Consider the following 16371-nt stretch of genomic DNA (forward strand, 5'->3'; position numbering starts at 1 on the left):
GACTTATCGGTAGGTATAGTATTCTATTGATTTACCGGTAGGTATAGTATTCTATTGACTTATCGGTAGGTATAGTGTTCTATTGACTTATCGGTAGGTATAGTATTCTATTGACTTATCGGTAAGTATAGTATTCTATTGACTTATCGGTAGATATAGTATTATATTGAATTACCGATAAGTATATTATTCTATTGACTTATCGGTAGGTATAGTATTCTATTGAATTACATGTAGATATAGTATTATATTGATTTACATGTAGATATAGTATTATATTGATTTACTGGTAAGTATAGTATTCTACTGATTTACCGATAGGTTTAGTACCTATTGACTTATCGGTAGATATAGTATTCTATAGACTTATCGGTAGATATAGTATTATACTGATTTACCGGTAAGTATAGTATTCTATTGACTTACCGGTAAGTAAAGTATTCTACTGACTTACCGGTAGGTATAGTATTCTATTGACTTATCGGTAGGTATAGTATTCTATTGACTTATCGGTAGGCTTAGTATTCTATTGACTTACCGGTAGGTATAGTATTCTATTGACTTAGCGGTAGGTATAGTATTCTACTGACTTATCGGTAGGTATAGTATTCTATTGACTTATCGGTAGGCATAGTATTCTATTGACTTACCGGTAGGTATAGTATTCTATTGACTTATCGGTAGGTATAGTATTCTATTGACTTATCGGTAGGTATAGTATTCTATTGACTTATCGGTAGGTATAGTACTCTATTGACTTACCGGTAGGTATAGTATTCTATTGACTTACCGGTAGGTATAGTATTCTATTGACTTATCGGTAGGTATAGTACTCTATTGACTTATCGGTAGGTATAGTATTCTATTGACTTATCAGTAGGTATAGTATTCTATTGACTTCTCGGTAGGTATAGTATTCTATTGACTTATCGGTAGGTATAGTATTCTATTGACATATCGGTAGGCATAGTATTTTATTGACTTACCGGTAGGTATAGTATTCTATTGACTTATCGGTAGGTATAGTATTCTATTGACTTATCGGTAGGCATAGTATTCTATTGACTTACCGGTAGGTATAGTATTCTATTTACTTATCGGTAAGTTTAGTATTCTATTGACTTATTGGTAGGTATAGTATCATATTGAATTACCGGAAAGTATAGTATTCTATTGACTTACCGGTAGGTATAGTATTCTATTGACTTAACGGTAAGTATAGTATTTTATTGACTTATCGGTAGGTATAGTATTCTACTGATTTACCGGTAGGTATAGTATTCTATTGACTTATCGGTAGGTATAGTGTTCTATTGACTTATCGCTAGGTATAGTATTCTATTGACTTATCGGTAGGTATAGTATTGTATTGACTTATCGGTAGGCTTAGTATTCTATTGACTTACCGGTAGGTATAGTATTCTATTGACTTATCGGTAGGTATAGTATTCTATTGACTTATCGGTAGGTATAGTGTTCTATTGACTTATCGGTAGGTATAGTGTTCTATTGACTTATCGGTAGGTACAGTATTCTATTGACTTATCGGTAGGTATAGTGTTCTATTGACTTATCGGTAGGTATAGTATTATATTGACTTATCGGTAGGTATAGTATTCTATTGACTTATCGGAAGGTATAGTATTCTATTGACTTATCGGTAGGTATAGTATTCTATTCACTTATCGGTAGGTATAGTGTTCTATTGACTTATCGGTAGGTATAGTATTCTATTGACTTATCGGTAAGTATAGTATTCTATTGACTTATCGGTAGATATAGTATTATATTGAATAACCGGTAAGTATAATATTCTATTGACTTATCGGTAGGTATAGTATTCTATTGATTTATCAGTAAGTATAGTATTCTATTGACTTATCGGTAGATATAGTATTATATTGATTTACATGTAGATATAGTATTATATTGATTTACATGTAGATATAGTATTATATTGATTTACATGTAGATATAGTATTATATTGATTTACATGTAGATATAGTATTATATTGATTTACATGTAGATATAGTATTATATTGATTTACATGTAGATATAGTATTATATTGATTTACATGTAGATATAGTATTATATTGATTTACTGGTAAGTATAGTATTCTACTGATTTACCGATAAGTTTAGTACCTATTGACTTATCGGTAGATATAGTATTCTATTGACTTATCGGTAGATATAGTATTCTATAGACTTATCGGTAGATATAGTATTCTATTGACTTATCGATAGGCTTAGTATTCTATAGACTTATCGGTAGACATAGTATTCTATAGACTTATCGGTAGATATAGTATTGTATAGACTTATCGGTAGATATAGTATTCTATAGACTTATCGGTAGATATAGTATTCTATTGACTTATCGATAGGCTTAGTATTCTATAGACTTATCGGTAGGTATAGTATTCTATTGACTTATCGGTAGATATAGTATTCTATAGACTTATCGGTAGATATAGTATTCTATTGACTTATCGATAGGCTTAGTATTCTATAGACTTATCGGTAGGTATAGTATTCTATTGACTTATCGGTAGATATAGTATTCTATAGACTTATCGGTAGATATAGTATTCTATAGACTTATCGGTAGATATAGTATTCTATAGACTTACCGGTAGGTATAGTATTCTACTGATTTACCGGTAGGTATAGTATTCTATTGACTTACCGGTAGGTATAGTATTCTATTGACTTACCGGTAGGTATAGTATTCTGTGGACTTGCCATTGGCATCTTCTAATGTGCCTTTCACGTGTTTCATCCATTCCTGTCAAATATGTTTGTTTTAAACTCGTTTAGAATTTCAAAATATGATGTGTACGAGATATATCGAGGTATAAATGCATGTTGACTTCAAATATTTCAAAATCTAGTAAATTTATTGTTCTCATTCTCGAAACACATTATAATAAACTTAATTCATACGAACACAGTAAGCTTTATAGATACCTTCATTTCCCTCTCTGATGGGGCGGCGAAGTAGTAGGTTTTGAATTCCTTATGTGTGTGGACGACCTGAAAAGCCCAGGGTCCTTGTTTAGGTGCCACGCCCTTAGAACGAGATACTCTATCAAATACACACAAACGTTTTATAGAGGTTTTTAATGTTTGAATATTATTATAGATTTATTAATTAAGTTTACAATGATTAAAGATGTCAATGATTATTAGGATAATGTTAGTTACTGTTAAATGTGTTGGTGCCAGAAGATATGTCAATTTTATCAGGCAATAACCTCCTCCTCTAAAACAATATGGTGTTACCTTTATAAATATATATATATTGTAATAAATCTTGGTCAGGTCACAATTTCAAACCTAAATCGAAGATTATACAAATATCAACTTTTTAAAGGTAATACGAGGAATTGTTAAACATGAGAAGGGTAATATTCCCCGAGGCTGAAGGCCGAAGAAAATATTACCATTCAAAAGTTTAACTATTTGTCGTATTAACCTACAAAAATAGGTTTTGTTTTGTTATATAAAATTATCAATGTAAAACAAGCTTTGCTGTTTGGAACAATTTTGAAGCAAGGACATCACAATGACTATAATTTAAACAACACATGAAGGAAACTCTATTTTTCATATATCCACAGTAGGTACTTTTAGTACTTTTGTTATGCTTCTTCACAATTCAATCTTCGAACATACAGCTACACGTGCAAAAATTTTTCCCTACTCCTATCTCACTGTCATCTGCCAAGTTTGCGTACATTATGGCTATATATAGCCTGATGATCGGCAAAGCTTTACTTTGATTGGTCAAAATTGCGGAAGAGACAGTGAGCAACTATGAGAAATACAGGAATTTCCTCTTTGTGTGTAAATTCATTGACTGGAACCACTTAGAGGAACATTCCTTAAACTTAACTTTAATTTCTCCATAGGAAAGCATTACAGGTTTTAAGGAAGGCTCCCTAACTTAAGATTTTTTCCTAAACTTTTGTAATGCTTTTCTATGGGGAAATTTGAGTTAAGGAATGTTCATGAAACTTGGCCGAGGTAGTTTGTGCCCCATCATTGGAGGCTTTTTAACATGCCATGTAAGATCCCGTCTTCCCCGTTGTCTTAAAACTGGATACGGGGTTGTTTTACAACGTATTATATATATATATATTATGATTTACTTGATGTTTCCAAACGTCTTTCAGATAAAATAAAGAATTGAATAGAATAACCTTAAAGCATAGAAGAAACATATACGAAGATTAAACCATTCAGACCCGAGTATCAATAATGAAACAGTACGATAACTTACTTGTTATATCCATAGAATGAAAACTTTCCTAGGGCAGACCTGCTGTACTCATTTTTGAAATAATATATACAACCATTGTGGAGAATCACGTAGACCTGAGGCCCTGAATTATAATAAAGCCAAAAAAATATTTAAACAAATAAACAAGTAAACAAAAAAATAAGCAAATAAATAATGATATAAAGTTAACACTACAAAATGACACGTGTAATATCACAGAAAAAATAAAACAAATAGTATATAAACCCTTCTTGACAAATCGCTGCATTCAAAATAAATATGTGGAAAATATGCACACGGGTATTTGTGCCTTCAAAATCGATATTTACAAACATATATTTTATTTTAGATGACAGACACCGAAAATCGCAACTTTAACTGATGCGAGTAGAGTCAATCCCATTGTCCTTGTGACGGCACAGGTCATGGGTCCCGAATCGGGGTCAATGGCTTGGGGCTCCAGGTGTGTTCTAGAGAAAAGTTGCATTATCTCAAATACCATAATCGCTATAAAATTCGTACTTTCTCCATTCTAAATTTTATGCAATGACACATTTTTCAAGCTTTATATACCAAACCAGTTTGTGTACACTTGAAATAAAACATGTATCAAATACATATCAGAATGCATAATCAATTATTTTTTGTGCGTGATAAACCAGTATTAATTTTTTCAATCAGAAAAATGAAATGATAAAGAGACTACACTTTACATACATTTTTTTGAGGTCAATGATAATTCTTATACTGAATTAGATTAAACTAGTTAGTCTTAGAAATTCTAAGATGATAATACTCTTCCAACAGTGTGAGTATGAAAAGATGACGTCACTTACAATTAAATATCTGTAGTTTGTTGACAAAATGGCGTTTCCTCAACCATCCACTGAATGTGTTATCATTCTTTAGTAAATCCTGACAACCTGTTTATCATATCATAAAAAGTAGTTAGGTAAGAAACATAACATTAAAACAACTTTAACAATATATAATGACAAAATATGTGTACGGTTGATAAAAAATCAGATTTACCTATATTTTGAAAAGGTTGCGGGATAGCTCCATCATACAAGGACGCCATGACGTCAGCGGTTCACTGACATGTTAGATGGTAGCCACGCTAGAACACAAGTCTACAAATAAACAAAAACAAAATACAATGGTAAATAAACGACGGAAAATAAACAATGATACTTAAACTAAAAACGATAACAATAAACAAAAATTAAATTAGTAGGTAATATATTTGGAAATAAAGGATGAAAGTGAAAAATAAAAAGTAAAAATGAAAAACAAACAATGGGAAAACAATGAGAAGCAAATTCTGGGAAAGAAATAATGAGAAACAAATATGACAAAAATATATGTATAAGAAATAAACAATTAGAAATAAACCATGGGTTTAATCTTACATATTTAATACAAAAATTAAGTAAATTATTATGAAGTATGAAATATACAATGGGATATCAGCATTATATAATAACAATCTATATAAATAAAAAAACTAGGACGTTTTATACCATAACAAACAGGAGGAAATGAGGGATATTTTTAATACAGACCTTCTTCTATATTTAGGTTCTCAATGTATGCGAATCGATTCGTATTTTGCTAACTGTTTGGAATTTTTTTATGGTTTACGGTGTTCTAGAAAACCAGTAAATTGCTAAGAAAGTTTACTCTTGTTATCTAGTTGTCAGCGGGAACAATGAAACCCCGGGTACTCATGGGGTAACTATTAAGATTTCCAGATTTGTATTGATTCAATCAGACGCAAATAGGAAAATGTATCACATGATGACATAATTGTATGCAAATGAATATGTATGACAAGATGGATACACAAGGTATAAGAAGGGATACTTACAATAAGTAATTACGGATATGTATTGGAAGGGGCGGCTATTATATTTTGAAATATTTCCTATTTCCTAATTTGTGTTTTGAATATTGAATTTAAAACAAATCATACTATCGTAATTTGCATACTAGAAGTACAATACTCTTTAGTGTGTCAATAAACATATCATGATCTCTGATAGGCCATGGGCTAGGTGGGTCCCACATGCACCCCCAAAACCTTCGAACCAGCATTTTACTTAACCCTTATGACCCACTGATCACAAATCAAAATGTAAACATTGCATAAGTTGGGATGAACTTTCGGTTATGACGTCATCAAGATGGCCGCCATCTCGAATTTCACTAAAAAATGAAAAATAGTCATAACATTTACATTTTTCAACCGAAGTAGACAAATGAGATAGCAAAATGGCCACAATATAACAACAAATCAAATCACCACCCAATAATCCAGTATATGTAGTGATCTGTACGCAGGAAATGAAAAAATAGGATTTTAAGCTCAAAAATCGTATTTTTTTAGCAAATTTTTCATATTTGGCTTGCCGCAGCAAAATCGTTTTCCAACAGCAAACTATCATTTCAAATTTTTTCGATCACTTATTAATCATTTAAAAAAAACCAACAACAACAAAAACCAATATTAACATTGTATAAGTCTGGCTTTGACGTCTTCAAAATTACCGCCATGTCGAATTTCACAAAAAAAGTGAAAAATAGTCATAATATTGATATTTTTCTACCGAAGTAGACAAATGAGGTATCAATATGACCACAATATAACAACAAATCCATATCAGAACCAAATTGTCCAATATATGCAGTGATTTCTACGCAAGAAATGAAAATACCAACTTATATTGAACCTCATACTAGCCTCATGATATTAATAATGCAGCTTCAATATCGTATGATGATACATGTCGGTCTATACAATTTTATGTACATCTACTAATTGTGAACAGGAACAAAACCGCTAATGTGGATTCCGTCTTTTTAGGTTTTATTCTTAACAGTTTTGAAGACTAATGCTCTGAATACATATGATCAATATCAGCTGACCAGCGCTTCATGATGTACAATGTAGTAGGTCTACAACTGCTGTTTGATCATCCTCGATACTCCAGGGGTTCCGATCTCTTACGATCTCTACACGTGTAGAGATAGTATATGATCGGAACCCCTGGAGTATCGAGGATGCTGTTTGATCATGAGTATATGTCCTAGAATTGTCATTATACATATAGCTAAGGATTATACGTGTAGCTACATTATGCATATGCAAAGGACATAATGCATTTAGATGTATTTAGTTTGTAAACTAGAAAATAGATAACTGACTTTTACTTCGGATCTTCATTAGAATTCTTCAAGTCATTTGAGGTATTTTGGGACTTGTGCAAGGCTACATGGATGACACCGCTCTTACCGGCGAATTCCCCGAACACCAACTCTGGTAAAGACAAAGGGAGGTGTTTCTGTAGGGAACCCTTTGAAGTTTAGTTATAGTCTGTTTCAAAATCTAACACCAACTCAGGTAACTTTTCAACCAGGTAATTTTTATACTCATACCTATGATAATATACATAATAATAATAATAATAATGCATAATAATGTCACACATTTTTACACAACATCTACAATTAAAAAAATATTCTTCATTAGTAAAAATGCCGAGCCGTTAATTGGCTTACGAGACACGAATGTACTAAAATTATGAACAATATATGTGAATAAAACAACATTATCAGTTAAAGTTATAGTTAAGTTCTCCTCATCGCTAAAAAGATATATTTAGAAAGACTAACTTGTAAAACATCACAATTCATTAAAAAGATAAGTTGATTATCAGAAGACATACTTTCAAAATGTTCACATAAAACAGTTACTCTATCAATTATGTAAGTTGTCCTTTAATCACAATACGCTTTACAGTTAAAAATTAAATGAACATAATGCATCCAATTCTCCTGTAAGATATTGTTCCAGTAAGGTTTATATAACGAATTGCGTTTGTAACTATTATACAGTTCTGTGTACTACAGTTTTGTTAATGTTTAATTTGTATAAAATGTTGTACACTAGTGGAAGAGGGAAAGGGTTGATATAGGCACTGCCTGTTACCCAATTTCATTTTGTATGATTTATATAAAATAAAATATTTTTGATTGAATTGATATGCAAAATAGTTCCTGCCAATTTAAGCAAGGTGCAGCAGCTGTGATGCTGATCATGAGTCGGCTTATGTCATCAAGTCAATGGTTCCGTTCTGGTATCCCAAATAATGTCTGTATATTCTATGTTTAATGTTTCAATGTTCGTAATAAGTTCTGTTTTGATGAAACTTTTTCACAAATATTAAAGATGTAATCCGACCATGCTCTTTTTTTTGATCAGCCCATGAAGAAATTGACGATAGATCATCATCCAAAAACTCTGCATGTATTACTGTCAGTAAAAGGTCATCATCATTATCAATATAGAGATGTGTCATCAGCAAATATTTTTATATAAGATATTACATTATCTGTTAAGTCATTTATAAACAATAGGAAAAGAAAAGCCCAAGTACTGAACCTTGCGGTACTCAAGCATTTATCGGTTTTTCATTAGATTACCGGGTAATTGATATTCGTTTATGAATACGAGTTGTTTTCTGTCAGATAAGTAGGCTTCAAACCAATCATACAGTTTACCTTTAATTCCATATTTTTTTTCAACTTATACATTAAGTTTTAACAGAGACTTCGGTATAATATATATATGATATTATATCTAAGTCTCTGGTTTTAATGCCTTACTCGATCAAAAGCTTATATCACAGAAAATAGATGAAAAAAGTGATCGATCCTATCAACAAAGGGAGGAAACATCTTCACTTATAAGAGAAATCCCTCCACTAAGTGTTTAAAAGGGTCAGTTTATGATATTTTAGATCATATCTGACATTATTTGTTTCTCCTAAATATTGCCCAATCAGACGAAATCCTCTGAATTAAAGAGGAGGATTCTCATCCTTGAAAACTGAAAAAAACACAGTCAAGTATAGATCAATAATAAACTGTAATTCAACAATTCTAGTACAGATGTTTTAAAAAGTGTATATTAATCTAAATCTGAAAACTAAAATAAATCAGAAAGTATAAAAAGTATAAGAAAATGATGAAATTGAATGATCTAGAATAGTATTTTCTATTAAATATTTACACTTATAAAGCTTGAAAGTGTACAAATACAAGTCAAGTTGATAATTTAACGTTATATTCAAATATCATGGCAAGTACGATTTTTTCTGAAGTATGCCTCTGTTTTATACACCATTCTGCAGCATCTTGAGAATAACAGTTACTGATTTGCTGATCACCTACCTGGTGAGTTGATTTACCTGAGATTTACCTGTGATCTTGCACTGAGAACAATTCTGAGATAGACTATAACTCCCTATCAACACACCTTAACCCCTATGAAAACACCCCACCCTACCCAGAGTTGGTGTTCGGCCTTACTCAAACAATATTAGAGGTATAGCACGACGAGACACTTTTTGAACATTACGTAAATAGCGAAATAACGTCCGATAAAAAAAACAAAAAACGGCTGACCAGTCGACTCTCATGTTATGGGAGTACATAGGCGTCTGCTTCTGGTTTATAAAAAATAATAGCCTTCCCTACTATATAGTAGGGGTAGGTTATTGTATTTTTTTTTCAAAACCAGAAGCAGACGCCTGTGCTATTACATGTCAGATTCTAGCGTTAACAGTTAACTAATTCTCAGATCCCTGTGGTTTTGCTGACCGCTCCGCTAGACAGATTTTTCCTTTTTCCCAATCGATGGATATGTTTGATAAAAAAATCATAACATTATTATCACTGAGCCAGAATTTAAAAACAATTGAACATTTGGCACGACTTTTGTAAAGATTTTAGCCTTTATTAAAAATGTAAGCGATGAAGTGACGTTAAGGACAAATTGGTGTAGGAAAAATAAAATCATCCCAAGAGTATGAAAGTTATCAATATGTAGTCACTCGTTTGTAAATACAACATACTATGTATGAAAAAATATCAGTCATTGGACAGGAACCGAAAATACAAATAAAATGGACTTAAAATGACAAATATATGGTGAAACTTCAAAGACCATGTAAATATACATACAAAGAAATAAAAAAGTTGGATTATGTAATAGGATGAAACGTATGTATCACACATGTTTTGAAACGTCCGTTTTACATACGTTTACGTTTTACGTCCGTTTACCATGCGTATTACACTGTTTAACACACGTATTACATACGTTTCGTACGTACGTTTTACATGCGTGGTCCTCAACATGCGTTTTACATGCGTTTTATAACGTACGTAAAACGTGTATGCACTTTTTCCTGTGTATGTTTTTATAGATCATATGATACAAACAATGATTGTACGGAAAACATTTACTTGTATATATGACCATAAAGAATTGTTTCAGGAATGAAGTCTAACAGAAATAATGAAAAAGTTGTTCCTTTATATGCCTTTAAGAATGTAATATACTAGTAAATATAATGCTGTTATAAATCTAAAACCATTGGACCAAATAACTTATATTTTTCTATTTATTTCTTAAAGCCTTTACACACTGACATTACACTGTACATTGTAGGAGGGAGCAATGAGACAATTGTCTGGAGGCCCTGAGTTTTCCTAAATATAAAGGCCCCGATGTCACCAAGACGTACCATACCGCCACATGTAAGCATTACGACTACCGCTGAAACAAACTAACCAACAAGTCACAAAACACCCACATATCTACATCTCCTAGACCTAAAGTTATGATAATGTTATGAATCCACAACCTGTTGAATCTATGTTATAACGTTATTGTACCCAAATTGATACCAATACACGCAGATTTCTCTTATATGACCCTAGAATACAAACTTTATTTTGAGGCTTTTTTGTTATATGATGTGAACCCAAATTGATACCCAGCAAGTAAAATATGTTTTAAAGTAAGAAATATATTGTAAATGTTTACTGTATAAAGGAGGTGCAGTTGCGCTTATTATACTGACTGAGTTATACTTAATACAGCTATACATTTTACTGTAAAAATTATATAAGTGTTTTCACAACAGCATCAGCGCTAATTCAGCACCCCCTAAGACCACGTAATAACTTACATTATGTTGTATGTGATATTTCAATGATTTCAGTTTTCTGTGGCATTTACCTAAACCTATACTGTTCCAATATTGAGTATATGTCATAAGAACACTATCAATTATTTTTAATGATTGAAAAACATTTTAATGTAAAAATACTACAAACATAATTATGGATCAATTACGTTACAAGATACTAGAATCTAGTACCAGTTTTAGAAAAAATCAAGATGGTGAAATAACGCTATACAAAGTGCAATTTGCACTTAAAAATAAAAAAAATGGAAGGCAACTATATTTTTTCCAATTCTGTTTAGTGTTTTAGTGTCGTAAATTTCATTATTTGATAAAATTTTCTGTGAGGGGACCTTACGCTTTGAAAAAACCACAATCATAAAATAAATAGTAATTGTTGCACGGCCACATTTCTAGGGATTAACACTTTTCAGACCAAGTTATCAATTTCAAAGTTATGTTTCAGAGAAAATTATAAAAAAAAGTTGCTTAAAACGAAACGTAATTATCAAGAAATGTTGCATCTTTGGTATCACCACTGAGAAATGAGATAAACTTTATCAAAACAAATGTTTCAACTATTTTTTCAATTAGGATATCAATTTGGGTACAATGACGTTACAATAATGATAAATACACCACAGTGATCTTGATATATAAATTGTTCTTTGTTACATTACGTGATCAGCGCAGATATCAGTTTTTCTTTTACTCTTTAAAGGTGCTCCGCGGCCGACTGAAGATAAATGATATTCATCATTTTAATAATAATTGGTGTTTAATCATGCATATATATGCCTAATAAACAACAAACAAAAAACAAAAAATACTTTATTTTTCGCCTTTGGTGCATGCGCAATCATTACTTCATGCCATATAGGATATAGTGATACGGATTTTTTTCGGGATGCAATTAATTATTTTTCATATTTTTAACTCGAAGTAAAATTAGAAGCTCAAACTTTTCAATCGTGGTAATGGAGTAAAGTAAGTAACTTTTGTAACTGAAGAAAAATACTCAATCGTCCTCTCCAATATTTGAAGGTGAAAAAATACCATTTGTCAGCGGTGGAGCATCTTTAAATAGTCAATGCATATATCTTTTTACAAGGCAAAATTCTACATTGTCTTAGCTTTGTTAAATTCAAGTTCAACATTCATGACACATGTAACATAACAAATAACAATGAACACATGTGTAAGATGATAGGATGGCACGTATTGCTTATCCCAAACAAGCATGGTTTATAGTCTAAACGTACGACAAAAATAATACTTTCAAAACAGAACGTCAGAATTACCGAGTTATAAAATATTCCAGAAAGAGGGACAGATCAAATAAAATCTATATACATGTACAATCGATTTCAAGATTAGAACTACCATATCACTGAGGACTTGGGTACACATTGCCTGGACGCCGATCTGAGGGTGATAGAAGTTTTTAGCTTGTTTAGCTAGCACCGCCTTTATCTTCGCCCTTACGGGAAGGCAATGCACACCAACAGAGCTAAAGGGAAATTGTCCAGGAGGGCTGAAGTTGGTTGCGAGTTCCTAGTTCCTAGTTCCGTTTAATAAACGGAACTAGGAACCAGACCCGAGTTCCGTTTAACTTAAACGGAACTAGGAACCAGACCCGAGTTCCGTTTAAGCTTATACGGAACTAGGAACCAGACCCGAGTTCCGTTTAACAAACATACTGGCCAACGAGCAGACTTCCGTTTATTAGGATTCCTATCTCTTATAAGATATTTAATTACATATGTTATAAAGGAATCTAGCTCTGAGCTTCAGGAACGATACAACTTATATAATTTATCTCTATAACACAGATTTTCTTAAACGGATCTGATACCTAGACCTCAGTTCCGTTTAACTTAAACGGAACTAGGAACCAGACCCGAGTTCCGTTTAACTTAAACGGAACTAGGAACGAGTTCCGTTTAACTTAAACGGAACTAGGAACCAGACCCGAGTTCCGTTTAACAAAAATACTGGTCAACGAGCCGAGTTCCGTTTATTAGGATTTCTACCTCTAATTGCATGTTCAATTACATATGATATATAGGAATCGAACTCTGAGCTTTCAGCAACGATACAACACATAATTAATCTCTATAACACAGATTTCCTTAAACGGATCTGATACCTAGACCTCAGTTCCGTTTAACTTAAACGGAACTAGGAACCAGACCCGAGTTCCGTTTAAGCTTATACGGAACTAGGAACCAGACCCGAGTTCCGTTTAACAAACATACTGGCCAACGAGCAGACTTCCGTTTATTAGGATTCCTATCTCTTATAAGATATTTAATTACATATGTTATATAGGAATCGAACTCTGAGCTTCAGGAACGATACAACTTATATAATTTATCTCTATAACACAGATTTTCTTAAACGGATCTGATACCTAGACCTCAGTTCCGTTTAACTTAAACGGAACTAGGAACCAGACCCGAGTTCCGTTTAACTTAAACGGAACTAGGAACCAGACCCGAGTTCCGTTTAACAAAAATACTGGTCAACGAGCCGAGTTCCGTTTATTAGGATTTCTACCTCTAATTGCATGTTCAATTACATATGATATATAGGAATCGAACTCTGAGCTTTCAGCAACGATACAACACATAATTAATCTCTATAACACAGATTTCCTTAAACGGATCTGATACCTAGACCTCAGTTCCGTTTATCTTAAACGGAACTAGGAACCAGACCCGAGTTCCGTTTAACTTAAACGGAACTAGGAACCAGACCCGAGTTCCGTTTAACAAAAATACTGGTCAAGGAGCCGAGTTCCGTTTATTAGGATTTCTACCTCTAATTGCATGTTCAATTACATATTATATATAGGAATCGAACTCTGAGCTTTCAGCAACGATACAACACAGAATTAATCTCTATAACACAGATTTCCTTAAACGGATCTGATACCTAGACCTCAGTTCCGTTTAACTTAAACGGAACTAGGAACCAGACCCGAGTTCCGTTTAACTTAAACGGAACTAGGAACCAGACCCGAGTTCCGTTTAACAAAAATACTGGTCAACGAGCCGAGTTCCGTTTATTAGGATTTCTACCTCTAATTGCATGTTCAATTACATATTATATATAGGAATCGAACTCTGAGCTTTCAGCAACGATACAACACATAATTAATCTCTATAACACAGATTTCCTTAAACGGATTTGATACCTAGACCTCAGTTCCGTTTAACTTAAACGGAACTAGGAACCAGACCCGAGTTCCGTTTAACTTAAACGGAACTAGGAACCAGACCCGAGTTCCGTTTAACAAAAATACTGGTCAACGAGCCGAGTTCCGTTTATTAGGATTTCTACCTCTAATTGCATGTTCAATTACATATGATATATAGGAATCGAACTCTGAGCTTTCAGCAACGATACAACACATAATTAATCTCTATAACACAGATTTCCTTAAACGGATCTGATACCTAGACCTCAGTTCCGTTTAACTTAAACGGAACTAGGAACCAGACCCGAGTTCCGTTTAAGCTTATACGGAACTAGGAACCAGACCCGAGTTCCGTTTAACAAACATACTGGCCAACGAGCAGACTTCCGTTTATTAGGATTCCTATCTCTTATAAGATATTTAATTACATATGTTATATAGGAATCGAACTCTGAGCTTCAGGAACGATACAACTTATATAATTTATCTCTATAACACAGATTTTCTTAAACGGATCTGATACCTAGACCTCAGTTCCGTTTAACTTAAACGGAACTAGGAACCAGACCCGAGTTCCGTTTAAGCTTAAACGGAACTAGGAACCAGACCCGAGTTCCGTTTAACAAAAATACTGGTCAACGAGCCGAGTTCCGTTTATTAGGATTTCTACCTCTAATTGCATGTTCAATTACATATGATATATAGGAATCGAACTCTGAGCTTTCAGCAACGATACAACACATAATTAATCTCTATAACACAGATTTCCTTAAACGGATCTGATACCTAGACCTCAGTTCCGTTTATCTTAAACGGAACTAGGAACCAGACCCGAGTTCCGTTTAACTTAAACGGAACTAGGAACCAGACCCGAGTTCCGTTTAACAAAAATACTGGTCAACGAGCCGAGTTCCGTTTATTAGGATTTCTACCTCTAATTGCATGTTCAATTACCTATTATATACAGGAATAGAACTTAGAGCTTCCATGAATAATACAGCACAGAATTAATCTCAATAACACAAATTCCCTTAAACGGATCTGACACCTAGACTCCAGTTCCGTTTAACTTAAACGGAACTAGGAACCAGACCCGAGTTCCGTTTAAGCTTACACGGAACTAGGAACCAGACCCGAGTTCCGTATAACCCATCGCTTGCATAGACATTTGTAAAGCTCACCTGACCCGAAGGGCCCGATATCGAATATAATAATATAAGATATCTTATATAATGCGATTAAATTCTGGATGGACCTTGCTCCTTCAATAAATTTTATATTGGCTTGCCATAGCATTTACTCATTTTAGCTCAACTGGTCCAAAGGACCGAGTTAAGTTATGCGATAGCGCGACGTGCGGCGTTTATGAATGAGACCGGAATTCCGTTGAAATTAAATGGAAATTCTAGGCAATAGACCGTTTAAGCCCAGTACATACGATTTTTACAGATATCTTTATCTAATCCCCATGGTAAAAGGATTTTATTTTAAAATTTAAATCTAACAATGTTTTCTCGAAATATTCAGATTTCCAGATTATGTTTCTCCATTTATTTTTATTTTTATTGTTATGTGAAAGAGTATTTCAAATTTATATTTTTCTGATATTTTAATATTCTGTTAAATTGATGTGCTTTTTATCGAACTTCAAAGCATAAACCAAAACTGCCTTTGAAACATACATGTATATTGTATTGATCTTGGTTAAGAATATCCTTCCATGAGTCAACAAAATAGATCACAAAGAATCACCGCAGAATTGAGTCCTCTGCCTGATATTTTTCGTAATTAAAGATAGTCTGTCTACTTTTCATTGCTTCAAGCACGATCACAGGTTTATTAA

At 32.9% G+C, this 16371-nt stretch overlaps 1 protein-coding gene across 1 annotated transcript in view; it reads right to left on the bottom strand.

Annotated features, from left to right (window-relative positions):
- The window catches only part of LOC138334370 (SH3 domain-binding protein 2-like), a 39203-nt gene that overhangs the window by 11952 nt on the left and 10880 nt on the right, over positions 1-16371 (bottom strand). The window contains exons 2-6 of the mRNA XM_069283036.1: positions 5322-5422; positions 5126-5212; positions 4290-4392; positions 2975-3092; positions 2722-2792 (exon numbers count right to left, since the gene is read on the bottom strand). Of these exons, the coding sequence (XP_069139137.1) occupies positions 2722-2792; positions 2975-3092; positions 4290-4392; positions 5126-5212; positions 5322-5370 (428 nt within the window). The 5' untranslated portion in view covers positions 5371-5422. The remainder of the gene's footprint in view (positions 1-2721; positions 2793-2974; positions 3093-4289; positions 4393-5125; positions 5213-5321; positions 5423-16371) is intronic.

The sequence above is a fragment of the Argopecten irradians genome, chromosome 11 (assembly GCF_041381155.1).
Source record: "Argopecten irradians isolate NY chromosome 11, Ai_NY, whole genome shotgun sequence".
In the NCBI taxonomy this organism is placed as follows: Eukaryota; Metazoa; Mollusca; class Bivalvia; order Pectinida; family Pectinidae; genus Argopecten; species Argopecten irradians.